This window comes from Ictalurus punctatus, chromosome 23 (assembly GCF_001660625.3).
Source record: "Ictalurus punctatus breed USDA103 chromosome 23, Coco_2.0, whole genome shotgun sequence".
Taxonomy (NCBI): Eukaryota; Metazoa; Chordata; class Actinopteri; order Siluriformes; family Ictaluridae; genus Ictalurus; species Ictalurus punctatus.
The window spans coordinates 2,202,794-2,221,000 of NC_030438.2; the positions used below are offsets into that span (position 1 = coordinate 2,202,794).

An 18,207-nucleotide genomic window follows, 5' to 3' on the forward strand; every position below is an offset into this window, starting at 1 on the left:
TATAGTACATATACAATAAACACGATATCCATAGCGGTACCTGCACAGACGGGGAATTGGATGACATCACCGCTTTCAACGTGTGAATACCGCAGCGCTGGAGAAATAATCTCTGGCAATCAGCTACAGCAATTTCAGTCCTTAAGTGTTTAAGAAACGCTTAAGTTGTGGCTATGCACAGGTATACAGCTTGTATGCGCACATCACACACACATAGACAAGCCTCAGACCCATCAGCATGGGCACCGCAACAGAAATACCGCACGCCACTTCAAACGACCCTGTCCGAACAGCTAATTACTTGTGGTCTGAATATATGACTGTATATAGCCAATCTCGTGGCAACCTATTTATTTTAATAGCATACCTTATCTATCAATAATTTATGTAGTATTTGTTTGTTTAACTAACTAATCAAACACCAGAAAATAATGGCAGTAAAAATCATGTAGAGGCAGCAAAAGTGTAAAATGTTTATTATTATTTTTTTTTTATACTGTGCAACAGTAACAATACAATAGTTATTCATACATTCAAACAATAAGACAAATGAACACTGAAGTGAGCATATCTACACTGGCCTAGGTTATAACCTTGATGGTGGGGGAGGGAATAATCCCATGGTGCTTCAGACTTTACATTGCTGTAAAAAAAATAATAATAAAATTATATGCACAACTACTACAACTTAAACTTCTCTAATCTGTTTAAACTGAATCGAATATATATTTTCTTTGATACAATGTCAATGCCAGCTGAATATAGCAGGAATGTTTAGTAGGCCTAACTAGACAAGAAAGGCAAACTAAAGCCTTCATGTGTTTAAAAGAAAGTACACTTAAAATACAAGCAACACCTCTGGATTTGTTGTGGGGGGAAAAAAAAAAAAAGAAAAAAAAAATTAAAAAATACAGATAGAAAAGTAGATTCAGTCTATTATGCGAACTGTTTTGGATGTTCTGCAAATCCCATAGCTTAGAGCCACAATGAGGCTATCGTTCCCAAATTTACTCCAGCAATTGGATGAAATGTGCCACTTCCACTATGTTAAAAGTTACATGTGTAATAAGAATAATGACAGTAAAATGGCTACAATGATGTGATATTGGCATGGAAAATAGCTGGGTAATCTGGAGTAGGCTTCGGCAGTTTTAACCCCATCACCCTGAAGAAGTAGAGGATCCATTCAGAGATGATTTTCGCATTTTGTTGTTGAATGTAAACTGCCGATTGGGGCTTCCCATGGAGGAACCGTTGACTGGGTTAGAAATATGGGGAAAATGAGGATGAGTGGACTGGACGGGTGTGCTTGGACTTGGTAGTGGTGAGGATGTAGACGGGGCTCCAGCTGGGCTGTTGGCCTGGTCACTCGCAGAGTCACTTTCTGAGCGGTTGGCACTGCTTAAGCCGTCCTGTGCGTGTGTCATCTTCATCTTTTTGCAATTGGGACGTACTCGATATTTCAAGGGTAGCGGCCCGTTCTGACATGAGTAAAAGAGAGAATGGGTTCTCAGTACTGACACTTGATCCATCACAAGCAGACGTAAAGTCAATAGTGTGGCAATCATTTAAAAAATAATCATTTGGAAAATCATCTCACAAGTGCTAATTAAGTAGCAAAATTATTTGGCAGAATTTTTTTTTTTTCCCCATCAAGGCCTGCTTACCCTTCTCCATGTGTAAATGTAAGCAATGTCCATTAATGTGTAGTAGTCCTTCAGAGGCTCATCCTCATACATCACTTCAATCTATAGGAAAAGATATTGCCTTCAAGTCAGATTTAATTCCTGAAATACTATAAATAATGAAGCTGACCTGAGGAGTATTTCATTCTGAACTACAAGTAATATTCAATATATTTCCATACTTCTTAAACAACAAAAAAAAAAGTTAATAAGTGGAAATCAGATTACCTGGAAGGTGCATGGTATGTCCATCTTACTTCTCAGAAATTTCCTCAAATGCATTACAGTCATGGCAGCAGGACACTGCAAGTACCTCTTGTTGTTTACCTTCAAAACGAGACATGAAAGATAAAAACACTCCCAAATGGACAAATAATATTTTTAAAAGTTCATTTGGAAAACAAGCAGCATTACCAAGGTACATGAATTAAATAGACTTATGTAACTATATTAATCATTTAGACATTTTACCTCATCCTTAGTCTGTTTCTCCCCTTCACTACCTTGCTGTTTGGCCCTGAAAAATTCAACAGGTAAATACTTTATGCACAGGAGCTCGACACGTCTTTGAAAGAAGTTCAATTTATTTTTTTTATAGTTTCAAAGTACATACTTGGGGTCAAAGAACTCAATCGACAGACTGATAATCTCATCATCTGTGATGATTCTCTTATCCTCATCAGCGACTTCACCACGATCCTCATTAGAACCATTTGCAGCTTTTTTTTTTTTAAAAAAAAGGCAAATTAAATCGATATTTTAGTAATAAAAGAATAGTAGTCAATATTATAAGCTAAATCATGTCTCTTTAACGATCATGAAATTCTAATGACCATATTATATTTGTCACTAGATATTTAAAATCAGGTCACATGACCAACATTTAATTAATAAAGTCAGTTAAAAAACAAGTTAAAAGTTTTACCATCTACTGAAGGGTGTTCAGCATAGAAATCTCTTCTTCGCTTCATTTCATCTGCAAAGAAGAGTAATGCACTCAGGATAAAACAGAATACCAGCACTGATCCATTTACATACTAGTTGACACTATGCACATTTGACATTTCTCTGTGCATGTGTCATACAGTTATAAAACTAGACATATGGTGATAAAAGTTAGAGGAGCACAATATTTGGCATGTATAATGTGGTGAACATGCAAAATTGTTCGGTCTAGGAAGGCAGCATTTTAGAATAGTGTTTGAGCTAACAAGACAAAGACTGTCCTATACATAAAGCAACATAAGGACCTCTGTCCTCTATGATACACTGTTTGGGTTAAACCTGAAAGCAGCATCTCATAACTGCAGTTATAAAACAACCCATCACAATACTACCATAAAACAGTTTAAAAAATATATTTAAAAAAAAAAGATATTAAAAAGAATATTAAAAAATAATAGCAGGATATGCCTGTTGTATTCTCATGCTTATTCTGCATTATTCCATCTTGTCTGGTTATTTGCATCAGCAGAGTCGACTGGATTACTTACTTTTGAAAAGACCTGGAACCAACTTATACACAATGTCCTGCAGAGTTTTGTCAGACCTGCGACAGTAAAAAGCATATTCTTAGAGGAATTAATTCTTTACATAAGCGCACACAGCAGCAACTGGCATGAAAGAGGGTTGTCGTCGTCATCATCATGACATGTTCATGAACATAGCAAATTAATTGAAGGCTGTGTCTTTTGCATAAAAGCTAGTAACAATATCATGCCTACTGTCAGTAATTGTTTCACTATTAATGCATTTATCACTTGTTGGACATAATACAGAAAGAAATGCATTACCTAATATTGAGAAGAGGCTTTGTTTTGTGGACCTGGACATCACATATGGGACAGTATTTACTGGTCGCCAGGTAGCGGACAATGCACATTTTACAAACTAGACCAGAGAAAAATAGTAGGTTAGTAAAAGTACGCAGCTGACAGATTAATTAACGCCCGAGTGATATGAATGGACTTAGTACTTACACGAATGCAAACATTCTATGATTGTGGTTGCATCGATGAAATATCCACCGCATAAAACACACATCAAATGTGGATTTAGCTCTGTGATCTTGATCCTTGTTGTGCGATGCATCGTCATGGAAGGTTATGGTCCTGAAGAGAAAGGAGCAAGTGTGAAACCACTGTGACTTGGCAGAGGAGGAAAGCTGAATGACAGCCAACAAAAAATGCATTATGTTCCAAAGAGGAGGCTCTGAATCTTCTAACAAGGCTTCAATTAGGATGTGCAGGAAAATTACCAAAAAAATAAGCTTTAAAAAGACTCCATATCTGTTGCTATTATTAAGAATAATACCAACAATAAACATACCCAGTTCACAACAATATCCATCAGATGAGCATACCTGGGTTTTCTACTAGGGCAATTTAGAAATTATGTAAATTTCTCTCATCAATCCGATCCTGCAGATCATTTCATATCTACTTGACTCAATAAAACCTTGAAATCCCAAGCTTTACTAGCTCTTATTAAAGCTGTACATGCTTAATGCATCTGATAACGAGGCTCGAGCAATCCCTGACATTTCAGCTGCATGCACACTGCCTCGTTTTTTTTTTTTTTTTGTTTTTTTTCCTTCTATGTATTAAATAAAAAACATTCCTGAACCGGCGCGTGTTCCGAGCACGCCGAAACGCTTCTTGTTTCTATAGCAACTCCACTCTCGTCCACGTGGCACCAAATTAACTACAGCGGATTAAAACGCGGGGAAACGTATGCACGCAGCATCCGACTCAACCCGTTACACGTGTGTCTATTAAAAGGTAAACTATACACAACATGCATTGTTGTCCCCCCTATATATAACCTATATGTGATGTTATTGCAATGCATTCAACCACACCTCCGAGCTTCCCCCTCCCCAAGTTGTAGTGTATAGAGTAGGACACAATACAAGTCATATGCACTCTACATTGGCTATTTGCGACACTACAGGTTTAGAGATTTGCGCCTTTTCCCATCGCTAATCCATATACCTCACGGTAGTGCCCACGAGAAAGAGTACACATTTAGCAATGTCAGCATTTAGCTTTAATAATGGGGTTAGAGTTTTTTTTTTTTTTTTTAAATCTAATATAAAATGTAAAGTGATGTTTATGAGATACTAGGCTACTCAGTAAAGCTTCAAACGTCGATCTTGGCTTTATTTGATGCTCTAATATCCTAACATGTATGTCCTGATTGGTGCACAAAGGGAAAACCTTGACCTTACATTCTGACTGATCCTGCCATTAAAGAGAAGGTGCATAACTTCTCAGGACGCAACAATTCGAAGTACCATTATCAAGCCTAGTGGCTGCAATAATGTTTAAAATTATACCAAATTAATAAAGTAACCCTAGAACTGCTGCTGTGCATTTCTCCGCTTAAGTGCTAATGATGAATAAGTTGGAGCCATGTGCAGTACACCTCCCTCTGGTGTACTCACACTCATAGCCATGTAGACCACCCTGAGCAATTCCGTTTCAGTTTGTGGTTAAAAATGTTCACTGATGTTCAGTGAGAAAGCCCCTTGAGAGTGGAAACAGCCCATATGCTTCTGCACACATTACGTTACAAGCTGCATAAAACAACTTGAAGTTACTTTAGTTGCTACTTCACTTTGGCTCGGTAGATACCTCTGCCGGATTTAAAACAGCATGCTGGTTGAGTTGTTCACAAAACCTTGCAAATGCGCAACGATTTCCACCCCAAGACCAGACATGACAAGAGTCCAAAGGTTCATGCGAGACATTCAGTCTGAAATCCTTCCCATTGTTGCAATGCAACCACAAAACTGTGGCTACAAACCGTCAGAAAGCTACAACCTCGTTTCTGCAAATCAATCCACACTGATAATACTTCACACAATAAATAAACCAAATTAATCCATTTATATGCTGAATGTAGGCAGTCAACGTCCTTATGACACAAACAGCCGGAAGGTGAGCGGTGTCCCACGGGGTCATCCGTCACGTCATCTGATTAGACAGTACATGTGCTTCCTCCAGACCTTTTTAAGGTAAATATTAGTGCGCGGTTCGTGTACATAACTCCATACAGCAGGCCTATGCTTCGGAGGACTAACTGGACAGCACTGGATAAATCCCAGTTTATACAATCCCTCTAGCTTTAATTTTCACACAGGTTCCTCTTCAGTGATAACTGAATAACTCCACTGATAAGAGACATGAACTAGAGCAGTGTGACCATACTACACCATCATCACCACACTGCATGCTCTCAATATGTAAGCAGTAAACAGGGGGCCCTGCAGAAACATGACCCCCAATAAGCGGCCGAGTGATAAAACGGACTAATCGCTACTGAAAACGCATAACCCAGGAAGGCCAAAGAAAACTAGCACTTTGTACTCTCAAAAGCTACAGTTTTCATTTATTTACGTAGTCAAGTGGGAAAACCAGGGAACCTGTCACGGGCCCAGGAGTGTGAAATACATTTATTTTATTATACTATGGTGGTAAATAAATAAATAGATAAATAAATAGATAAATAAATAAATAAATAAATAAGTAGACTATCAAAAATAGTATGCAACCCATCAGGGAAGTTAATCATTCGTTTTTTTTAATGGTTTGGTCTACGTTTTTCGTAGTAAGAGCTTCCACACTCACTGGAAGTTTTGGGCTAATAACTGGCATTTTCTCATGTATAGAGGGTCCCTGGCTATATTCATTCATGCAAGCTTGCTAACATTGTCACATAACACAAGTCATGAGTAGAAAACGAAATAAATAAATAAATAAATAAATAAAAGGACTGAGTGTGTGACAAAGCTCTTACAGCAATATCGAATGTTGCATTACACTTTGATCCTGCGTTACAACCGTTTACATTTCGCTGTGCGTGCGTGCGTGCGTGTGTTTCTTTCCTTGGGGGCCCTTTTAAATGGTTTGTCCCGTGCCTGGGCAATATGCACGCTGGGTCTGCAGACTAATAAGTGAAAATGCATGGCTGAAGCAAACGAGCACTTACACGCAGTGTCAAAAACCGCCAGTTTTCATGTAGATCAGTCACGACGAAGAATACAAACTTTCAGCTGATTGTTGATTGATTGCAATTTAGTTGTTGGCCTGTACAAGACAATAGTGTTATGGATATTCAGAGGAGAAAAAAAAACAAACAAACGACACTAAACATCAATAAATGATTCAATTAAAGATACAGCTGTACATCTCGGGTCCTGTGACCCACGTGTAGCCTAGCAGTGCAGCAGTGCAGCCATGCATCTTGCATTACTTGCTCTCGTTACATAGGCCATAACCTGCATTTCAGATGGTCGAGGAAGCGAGTCATACAGAGATGACTATTCATCACATGCCCTTTTCACAAGCGAGACGCGTGTATTTGTGGATGTAGTCAGCGGAGCCTGCATACTAAACACGCAGCCATAACGTGACCACAGAAAAACTGAACGCGCTTTTACACACGGATACGTTTAACGTGTCGTTTTGCGTTAGGATACAATGGCATGTGTGCGTGTGTGTGATAGTTGCACAATGACGTTCCGCCCTAAGTGTTAAGAAAGGCAAAATCACATGGCTATCATTACATAGCCTGTGTACACGTAGCCTAAATCATTTTAAAATAAGGCCGGATTAAACCCATCAAAGCACGCGGGCAAAAATAATTACTTCTGAACCAAATAACGATGTGTGCAGGTAAATTATTATACAGACACACACACAAAACGGAGTGTAGGTATATGTATATGTATGCATGCATGGGCCAAGACCAAAAACATTATGCATATGTATAGCAGTATTCAGAAAGACCCTAAATGTATACCTCAGGGAGTTAAGGTAGTCTTAAAAGTAAGCAATGTTCAGGGTATACAGGTTTACACAGTGTACGCTACACCAACCCTCCGCTTAACCGAGTAAACACAAGCACACCTGGACGCAACTCACAGAACTATTCATAAAATTAATTTTAACATGCATCTTTCACAACGACGTGTTGTCGCAGCATTCATATTTCACAAATTTAATCCCGCAACAACTTTTTTTTTTTTTAAATAAATAAATAAATGAATAAATGAAAAAGAAAGAAGGGAAGAAAAAAGACAAGTTTTTACGACCCGCGGACAGCTTCTCCGACTCGCCACCGCCAATTATCCGACTATATGAATTTTAGTTGAAAAGGCGGACAAAGCCAGACATTTCCCACACCAGACTTATCTCATCGAGTTCTCAACCTGTTTGAGATTGCATATCTATAAAATTGGAGAATTGCACTGTCATACAGTCAGCAAAATATCATTTAGATCACGGGCTCGCGTGAACATTTGACTCGATACGCTTGCGAACACGAGACAGCGGCTTCGTTTCATTACCAACATAAGCATTAAACTCAAGTACAAACCACCGGCAACGTAGTAAAGCAACACACCACGCACCCCTTAACACAATTTCAAACAAATAACGCCGGAAATCTAAGAACATCTACTGGAGAAGAACTAAAAACCGAAGCCCGTGCGTGGACAGAGAGTTGGTTGTGTGAGCTCGAGCCCTTCTGTCCGTCAGCGCCTGCATCCAGCAAAACGCGGATCCATGTTAAGCGCACAAAACCCCGCACATTCACGCAGAACAGCCAGTCTGAAAAAAACACATTGGTAAGAAATGATCCCGTAGAACACGTACCTGGGAGAGACCGGGGTGAATCCTCAAGGGCGGAATTTAGACAATGAAAAGTTGCGAGTCGATCAGCAGAAAGCGAGTGCGAGCCAAGCGGCCATTTTGAAAAAGAGCTGCAGACGCTGTCAATTGCAATCAGAGTCGTTGCTACGGCGCATTTTAGTAGCGGGAAAAACGTTCCTTCCGGTTTTCTGATGTAAATAATGACGATTTCTTATATTTAAATCCGCATATGTTCAAATGAGTGCAGAAAAAACGCCCTTTCTCTCGGCTAAGATCCTCGAATCGCGTCTTTGTACAACGCTGCGCTGATGGCTCGGTGGAAACTGACACCGTCCCCCAAAATGGCTTGCGGTTCGACCGCCCCGTGCGGTCACGTGACTCAGCTGCTTAAGGGCGGCCTGGGAATTAGAGCTACGGGTCGAGTCGTTTATCCTCAGCCAGAATGAAAACTGGAAATTGGTATGCTTTAGAAAAATACTTGGGGAAAACAGAACAGGCATGTCTCACATGTATCGGTTTTCGACGTCTGCAGTCATGCAGTCGCAAAATGGTTTAGCCTAGTAACCCTTTGTCTCAAAAATTTAAATTTACATTACATTGTGTCTGTGCATTCACGGAGACTGGTAGATATTTTTTTTTTTTAAACGCCGCAAAATACGAACAAATTACACATTCGTACGTATCGTTTTCTAGGCCCATTAGAAGACACGCAGAGGCAGCAATCCGTCAGCAGATCAATGCTCGGAAAATAAATACTCAGTGTTCTTTGCATTTGTTAACGATTAAAATGCAGATCTCCACAGAATGTAGATGGTCAGTGTGGCCCCGACATTCTTTCTTGCACATTTTGTACATCTTCAGGCAAAGATGCAACATTGCTTCATTGCCACACAACCGTTTTGGTGGTAACGGAGTTCCATACAGCTCAACAGTCAACAGTCAACAATTAATTGAACAATAAAGTGCAGAACACGACATGTGCAAGAAATGAGCTTCAGTACGGAGTCAGAGCGTACATAGTCATCAGGAGCCTATGTGCAAATGTTTCAGTAGTACATGGACTGAACCCAACAGCAGCAATAGTGTGACTGAAGTAGATAGATGACATCAATGACTATGCAGTCATATTAATAGAATAAAGGGTACAGAATTAACCGTGTGATTAAGTATAGTCTGTGCAAACATTACGGCAGATCAACCTAAAAGAACCAGGAGTAGCCTACTTAAATACACGTTTAAATAGGCTATAACCTCTTTTAAACGTCGTTTACAGCACACACGTTTCCTTTATTCTTGTACGTGGATTATTAAATAATCGAGTTCTCCGAAACAAGACTAGACATAGGTATTAGCCAGCCTTTTTCTTCTACTCCTACTTACTTCTAAGCTGTAGCTTACATGTTGTCCCTGTTTCATTTTGGTTGTGGTTATGGGGTAAACTTGGCCCTTTAAACCGCATGTTTTTGGAACTTAAGGAAAAGAGTGTGTAAGGTTCCCCGTGGGCTAAATGGGATCATCAAAAACAAAGAAAGAATTTTGAGCATATTCTTGTCTTCTTTACTGGTGAACCGGTCTGATCGAAAGTTTGAACCTGAATGTAAGGTCTGCTAAAGTAACTATTGCAAGCCATATAATACTGTATTGCCGGCCTTTAAAATGCTTGCTTCAATTAACGGCTGCACAAACAAAAGTTAAACTTATACACACACAATTGTGTCATAATTCATACAGCAACATCAAAAACAATTGAGAGCGTTTTGATTGTTATTTTATTGTGAACATTGAAACGTACAAAAAAAAAAAAAAAAAAAAAAAAAAACACATCAAACATGGACTTGGTCGGGTAGAGGCTGAAGATGGAGCATATTACAATGCAGACCGGAGGTATGATCTGGTAAAGAATCATAGCTGGGCGGCTCTCTCCAGACTCTTCGCTGCATCCTTCATCTTCCCCACTAAATCCTAAAAAGTTTCAAAAAAGAACTATTATTAAAAACCTACTCACAGCTGGGTACAAGACATTAATTTCCTCAAAATCGTTACACACATTACTTCCCCCCCTTCCAGACAAAAATAAGGGGTGCATTATAAATCAACGACTTAAAATGCTGTAAACTCTAGATGCCTTATTTTTTGCTCTCCATTATGCTTACAGTACATGATGCACCTACATTAAAATGGTAGTCAATAAAAAATAAACTTGTGTCTCGAATGCACAGATGGACATACAGTCTTCATAAAAAAAAAAAAAAAATTTTTTTTAAATGACTGCTCATATGTTTTACTAATTTATTTATATTATGAACGTTGTCCCAAACAGCTTAATTATCTCTAGCCCTATACAAATCGCTGAAACACAGCGACATGCCTGAAGTAACGTGATTCATATGTTCCAGATAATCTAGCCGGGTAATTTGCATAATGACTTGGTTTGCACGCATGAGACTAAAACTGATGTATGAACTTCCACGTATAGCAGATATTATTTAATGTTGCATATGTCGATTAAATGGCATTTTTTAACAGAGAAACACGCATGTAAGCCAATTCAGGAAGCACGTGACAAAAAAAACGTCATCAAATATTAAGGACATAGATGGGGCACGCGCTACTTTTTTTTTTTTTTTTTTTTAACCTTTTTGCGTCACGAGTCGATAAAACGATTAATTAAAATGCTTGTATTTTTTTTGATAATACATGCGTTAGTATTTTTTTTTTAAGTATATGGAAGCACATTCCGACAGTGTAAAGAAAGTTACTTAAAGCTCAGTTTAATACTGAAGCTTTATTTTAACTTTATATTAACGGATATAACCTCCTGTGTGAGGTGAGCCACCAACAAGAAAGTTGTGCACGGAAGGAGTCTCCCCTGACGCACCCTGGGCAACGTTCAGTATCATACTGCTGAGCGGCTAATCCTTCCACCACGATGGTTCCACTACGAAGTGGAACCTCGACACAAAAAAAAGAACAAGAAAGTGCTACAACTTCTGTGGCTCTTTCAAATTTTCCATTATACCTCCCCCACACAAAGTTTAAAAGACCGGAGCAACTAAATTAACCTAAAACTGGGGTCATGATAAATACTAGGTAAATTTGAATAAAATAAAAGACACGTACAATGTAGATTTACACTGCTTTAAAAATCTCACTGAAAAAAAATTAAACCATGTCTTTTATGCCACTCCCCTGACCAGGACAAAGCGGTTACTGAACATGAATGAGAGAGTGATTGTCATGCTAGAGTCACCTTTATGTCCTTGAGATGATTTACCTAAATGAAGTGGTTGGACTACAGCTGCATGCATTATACCTCAGTGTATCACTGAGATTTGTGAAAACAGCTTACATTTTTCTCAATTAAAACACAGAAATATAAATATAAATATAGAACAAACTCATATCCTGCTAGACAGATCAGTTATATATATAGTGTCACTTTGTTTGTGAAACTTTCTTAAATGCATTACTAGTGAACTCACTGGATACTGGCCTGTGAAACTGTGTAAAGCGTTAAACTGTTACTAAGGAATGCATATGCTTGAAATATTAAACAGGATGGTTTCATTTTAAAATAAATATACCTGAAGTTGCTCCAACGTGCAGCTAAAATTTAGTTTCGAAGAAGCGCCGTTATTGTCACCACTCTGAAAAACGACAATTCAAGCAAAGACAATAAAACAGATGATCTGTACTGATCTGCATCTGAGTTCTGGACTTTAACCAGAAGGTTGCAAGTTAAATTCTCACAGCACCATCCTTAATCACACACATCTTTGTTTACAATGGATTCTGCTTTTCTTTTGCATTAAAGCCAAAAAAAAAAATTTGAATGTTTAGAATATGACAAAGAGAGACGCATACCTCAGTGTTGAAAGAAATCAGATATGATGGCTGATTGACCTTATGCACATGGCTGTTCTAACAGAAGCAATATGCATCATTCAGATTGTCATTCAGTACAAGTTGCATCATCATTTTCTGTTTTTAAAAACCAGGACATCTGACCTTTATGCAGTAATCCAAGCGCCAAGAAACATCTGTTATGTGAGGGGGGCATCCATCAATGCTGAAAAACAATCAAATCACATGTTAAAATTACTGACTGGATTTATTGGTATCTATTGTTTACATCTATATAGCAAATGCTTTTAGAGAGACATGTGAGGTACCTTTTGTATATTCACGAGTACAGCAAATTAACAAAAAATAATTGCAGAGCAAAAAGTTACATAACAATGAGACAATAGTTGTTATAGCAGACCAGCTCACTGTGCAAACATTCACTTGACTCTTACTAATTTTCACTATGTTCAAAGCACCATCAAAACCTATCAGCAAAACACGGTGCCCTACCTTGACAACAGTTTTTCCAGGTTAGTTTTGTTTTTCTGAAGAGAAAATAAAAATCGAATGTTATAAACACATTTGTTTACAAATCACTCCGCATACAACGCACTTTGAAGAAGGTTATCACCTGATATAGCATGTAAAACGCATCCACTCTCTCACTGTCAAATTTGAGGTCTTCGAGGGACGAGCTGTAAGAACAAGTGTAGACGTTAGTGCACATGAACCTTTAAACACAAAAGGACCTAGACATACAGAAATAACATTATAAGATTACCATATAGTTGACCTGTCTGCATTCTGTTTTACTCCTTCCAGTATAAATGTTGTTGCTGCAATGTGACAGTGTTTCAGGAGAGATTGATCCATGTTCTTCAGTTCTGGGTAATCTAAAGGAAACAGAGGCAGAGATGACACTTGCCTATAAGTGCATTTAAGATGTTAAGGCACCTTCGTCGCATCTACGCCACAAATTCCCAATATTGGACATGGAGCACCCCTGTCCTGCACATTTCAATGTTTTCCTTGCTGCACGCCCACTCCAATCCAGGAAGGGGTGTGAATAATCTGATTAGCTGAACCAGAGCATTGAAAAAACACTAAATTGTGCAGGGCAGGGGGTTACTCCAGGCAGGACCAGGGTTGGGGACCTGTGATCTTTGTTAGAGCATAAAAATGAATATAGATATTGAATCAGCACTTTATAATCCTGATTTATAAATACACGTTTACAATAGATTGCAGTGAAATCCAATCTATGCACTCCAACACAGGCTGTAGATTTCGCTCGGTTGGCTAGAAGTGCTGTTGTGATGCATGAATATGCTACAATCATAAGGCTACATGTTAGCATGCTAGCATAGCATGGAGAGCTAAAAGACGGCAAAGAGGAACGGAGGTTTCTTCGGAGGTTTACACTGACATTATAGCACAGTTTTCTCGACAGTTTGCGCATTTCGTGAACACAAACAGCTGTGAGCAAACAGAACACGGAGTGAGCCTCCTGCCCGTTTCATACCCGTTTTCAGTCAGATGTTCACCAGTACAAAGGGCAGAATCGGCTGATCTTACCGAAAACGCTGCCAGTCGGAAACGACAGCAGACTGCTGAAGGCCGCTTCGGTGAAGATGGTGAACGATTTTAAGTCCAAGTAAGCTGGATCGGCTAGGGTTTGAAGCCCCTTCACAACAGAATCTGACAACTCCATTTTGTGCGGAGACGCGAAGCAGACCTCGCGGTCACGTGACCCGGTCAGCTGATCTGAGGCAGGTTCCGCGTTATTTATTATAAATTAATAAATAATACATAAAGGGGTTATATTCGCACAGTAAAAGCCCAGTGTTTAAACATATCTGACTCTTTCATTGTTTCGTTTACACACAAGTCCAGCGGAGGAGCTACAAATTAACCAGGCTATGTGTCCATTTAACCCTAAAAGAGTCAGTGCAGCCGTGTGGCTTTTCATAGGCGATATTAGGTTATAGCCAGAATACAGTGCAAAACGTGGGAACAGACGCATTTCTGACAGCAGCCTGCAATCAAACAGGTCAAATGAACATTAAATGCAAAGGCTTACACTGTTGCACATCTACTGCAATTAGAAACAATGTATCAGTGGTGCAGGGTCCGAACCCTTCAATGTTTTCCTTCCTCCAACACACCTGGTTTAGCTGATCGGTTAATTAACAGCCCTTCCTGGGCTGAAGTATTAGAGTGTTAGAGCAGGGAAACCATTGAAATGTGCAGGACATGTGGTATTCATGAAACAGTATTGGGCGAGCTTGTGCGAACATTTTAGTTTGTTTTCTGCTCTCATTCACTCTTCCTTTTGCAAATCGTATACACTTATAAATCGTTAGGGTGATGTGTGTGGTTCAGGGTCATATCCTTTCGTGTGCAATTAAACTAAATCACACCTGAGTTTGCCCCACTTAAAGATAAATCGTTCTGCTGTACCATACTTAGCCAAAAAATTAATGACTATTAAGCCAGATCCCATTAGTTTTTGCCTTAAGCCCATTTTGATGGAACAGCACAATGGACTCACGTGAAAAAGATTGGATTTATTTGAACACTGTCTGTATATTCATAGGCATAGGCATAGTTAAAGTAGGTGAGTAATGGTATTTTGTCTTCCATGCCGGTTCTCACAAAAGGCTCCCAATGATTTGACAGGTGACCTGAGACTTGCACGTTTGATGGTTTTCAAATGGGATTCACAGAGGTCATAAATGTGTCTAGTGGTCTCTGATGGAGACTTTGTGGTCTCTAGAGTAGACTATGATTTGATGGTGATTCAGTGGACCTAATTGAATTCTGTTCGCAGTAAATGTTTACTGGAAAATCAATTCACATTAATAAGTGATGCAATATTTTTAAATAATGTAGTTTATTGTATTATAATGTTAATATTTGTTTTTATCAGGGAGCCTACGACTAGTCGAATCACATGAGATAAACGTGATAAAGTCACGGCTAAATCATTGACCGTTTAAAGTGATTTATGCGCTCATTTTTCAAAGTAAGTAAAGGCATATAGGATTGGATCACATGCCTCTCGACAGAATGGGTGGGGTGGGGGGGACACAGTAACTGTGCCCTTCACACTCACTGGTTATTTAGATGATCACTGAATAATTAAGAGTTCATCGGCACAAAGGGTCTCTTTACACACCCTTCTACCAAGGAAACACTGTTTTAAGTTTTCTATGTAGAAGGCACACCATTAAAAAGGTTCATCCAGAGGGGCAACCGAAGAACCCTTAAGGATTCTACATTTTCTAAGAGTGTATCTTCATGACAGGTTCCCAACCCTGGTTGCAGAGTTCCTCATGTCCTGAATATTTTTGTTTTTTTTCTTGCCACTCTCTCTCTCTCTCTCGCTCTCTCTCTCACACACACACACACTCTTCATCTCGACAAGGGCTGTTATTTAGCTGATCAGTTGAATTAGGTGTTTTTTAAGGAAAACACTTAAATGTGCAGGGAAGGGGGACTCCAGGACCAGGGTTGGGAAACTGTGATCTGGATGACGGGTGTAATCTGAGGTCATTTGTGTGCCAGCTCATAACCTGTTCTCACACCTTCTAGTGTTAATCATTGTACGACAGCCTTAAAAAAAACAGGAATCTTTGACCCATCTGCAACAAAGCAAACACCCTAAAGTAGCCTAGTATTTTTGTAATTTAGGGTTCATTTTGAAATGACATTCAGACGGACAGCCGGACAATTTTTTAGGCTTATACCTGATTTAAGAGTTATAATAGTGTCACTTAGCAAGTCTTTTAAGGTGAACGTTATCTGGCCGACTTGTTTATGTTAGGCTGAATCAGTGTTCAAGGAACGGGAACATTTGGAGTGAAACCTAGTAAACCCTGTGTGTTGGTCGTTCATGGACTGTCTCTCCTGAGGAAAGGGTGCCTCAGTTCCTATGGTAATTTGTTGCTGCCCCAGTTTAGACTACACCGATCACAGTGTGTCTCGGATAGTGAAGTGACACTTGCTGGTTGACCGAGTCACTGATTCTATCCTGTGAATCAGAGGTGTGAATGTCGTTGGGGTTTTTTGTGCTTTTGGTTTTGTTTGTATGTTTTTCCTGTTTGTTTGTTTTTTTGTTGTTGTTTTTGTTTTTTTTCTGAAACGTTTCTGAGTCGAAGACAGACATTTATCACAGGTTCCAATGGGTTCAGTAAACCCTGTATTTTGTAAAGCATTTACTGTGACGTCTGTGTCTAGCCAACGTAATCTGACCTCAGCTTTGCAGATGAATGACCTTCTTCGAACTAGTACAATGATTATGATCCAGTGTCTGTGTTATTAATTTTGCGTTTCACAGTGTGGAACTCGATTTAGGGTTTAGTGTTCTGCTCATTTTAAAGCTTGAAACGTGACCACTTTACACGGCTTACAATCTCAGTACTGCAGGTGCTGAGGTACTAAATCGCAATGATTCAGCACATTGTCAGCTCTCTCTATTTGCACAGTGACACCCAGTATTAAACGTTTGTGCAAATAATTTACGTTATAATGTTCTCTGGACCCATTCGTCCCAGCATTTTAAGCTATGCAGGTCAATATATTTTATATTACAACACTGTTTTACAATGTCATGCGGATTAATTTACATTCCTTCATTCATTCATTAATCTTCAGTCATCAGTGTATCCTGGCCTTTGGTCAGGATCCAGAGTCTATCCTGGGAATACCGGGCACCAGGCGTTAATACACATAGGTTTATCTATCGCAATTAGTATTACAGGTACAGTACGATTAACCGCGCTGTACCGGTTTTTATTCTAATGATGCTCCTGTTGTTCTGTGAAGGTTGTGGCTTGCACTGCTCATTGTGTTCATTGTTCTTTTTACTTTTGTGCAAGTGTCTTACACGTGCAGTATTTGCATGTCTTGCATCTTGTGCACAGTATGGATGACAATTGAAATCCTTAAATATGCATGTACAACACTGTTATTTGGGCTACTACCGAAGGATGGAATCAACGCGTCTCACATGTAATGTAAATTTGATTAAGTGGTTCAAGAACATTTTGGAATCTAGGCATTTTTGTCCCATATAAGAAATGTAGCCTTTTTTTGTTTATATTTACACAGTCACTAAAATTATTTGCCAGGCCTTACTCGTAGCATAAGCTAAATGCAATGAATTAGCATTTTACTGTTCTGATGGGACATCTTATCAGAGTAATTAGATCAACTTCAGATATTAGGCCTACTGTCAGCATCCTATAAAAGGTGATGTGTTAACTTAGGAACTTTGCCCAAAACTGTACAGCAGTGACACAGCACGCCTTCTCCGTTATAGTGAGTAGTCGGTTCTCACTATAGTGGGTCCGTGAAGCATAGCCAGGGGTTGAGGGTTTTTTGTTTGTTTGTTTGTTTGTTATTATATTGTTGGTTGTTTGTTCAGTTATTGTATTTATTACCGAGTTCTTGGTTATTAGTCTATTTGACTGGTCACTGGTCACCTCAATAACTAAAAACAAAATGAATGTTAACTTGAATCTAATCACAATTTTAATAGAAGTGCGTTCTGTGAGTGGAAAGTTTAGGATTAAAAGCTATATGGCTCAAATGCATATCCAAAAACAATTGCTCGCGTTCATAAAATAAATATGTACTCTTGTACAGTTTTATTTATAAATCTGGGGGCTTGTAACAGATTTGTATGCCGTTAAATGAGGTTCCTGTCTGCGAAATGTTTAAGAACTCCTGATTTAAAGTAGCCTAGCTCTCCCATTTAGCTCTCCCTCTGCCCCAATCTTACGAACGAGACACTTTTAAAAATGTTTTAATCGGCGTACAACTTACGCACAGTCGTTAAAGACTATTATTTATCAATATTTCATATTCTATTTCTTCTTCTTCTTCTTCTTCTTCTTATTATTATTATTATTATTATTATTATTATTATTATTATTATTAGCAGTAGTAGTAGTAGTAGTATTAATATTATTATTATTAATAATAATAATCGTAATAATACCAACAATAACAATAAT

At 38.8% G+C, this 18,207-nt stretch overlaps 2 protein-coding genes across 2 annotated transcripts; both read right to left on the reverse strand.

Annotated features, from left to right (window-relative positions):
- Window positions 1-449: 449 nt before the first annotated feature.
- On the reverse strand, window positions 450-8,681 carry bmi1a (bmi1 polycomb ring finger oncogene 1a). Its single transcript, XM_017453907.3, has 10 exons — window positions 8,345-8,681; window positions 3,665-3,796; window positions 3,479-3,575; window positions 3,179-3,234; window positions 2,611-2,661; window positions 2,299-2,404; window positions 2,157-2,202; window positions 1,914-2,012; window positions 1,668-1,748; window positions 450-1,481 (listed from the first exon to the last, which is right to left on the reverse strand). Exons 2-10 carry the CDS (start codon window positions 3,780-3,782, stop codon window positions 1,161-1,163), a joined length of 975 nt encoding a protein of 324 aa, XP_017309396.1. The 5' UTR covers window positions 3,783-3,796; window positions 8,345-8,681; the 3' UTR covers window positions 450-1,160.
- Window positions 8,682-10,092: 1,411 nt separating this feature from the next.
- Window positions 10,093-13,951, reverse strand: commd3 (COMM domain containing 3). The gene is made up of 8 exons (XM_017452647.3): window positions 13,763-13,951; window positions 12,969-13,080; window positions 12,819-12,882; window positions 12,698-12,732; window positions 12,350-12,410; window positions 12,206-12,262; window positions 11,926-11,988; window positions 10,093-10,303 (listed from the first exon to the last, which is right to left on the reverse strand). The coding sequence occupies exons 1-8, from the start codon at window positions 13,896-13,898 to the stop codon at window positions 10,244-10,246; spliced, it is 588 nt and encodes a 195-aa protein (XP_017308136.2). The 5' UTR covers window positions 13,899-13,951; the 3' UTR covers window positions 10,093-10,243.
- Window positions 13,952-18,207: the final 4,256 nt, after the last annotated feature.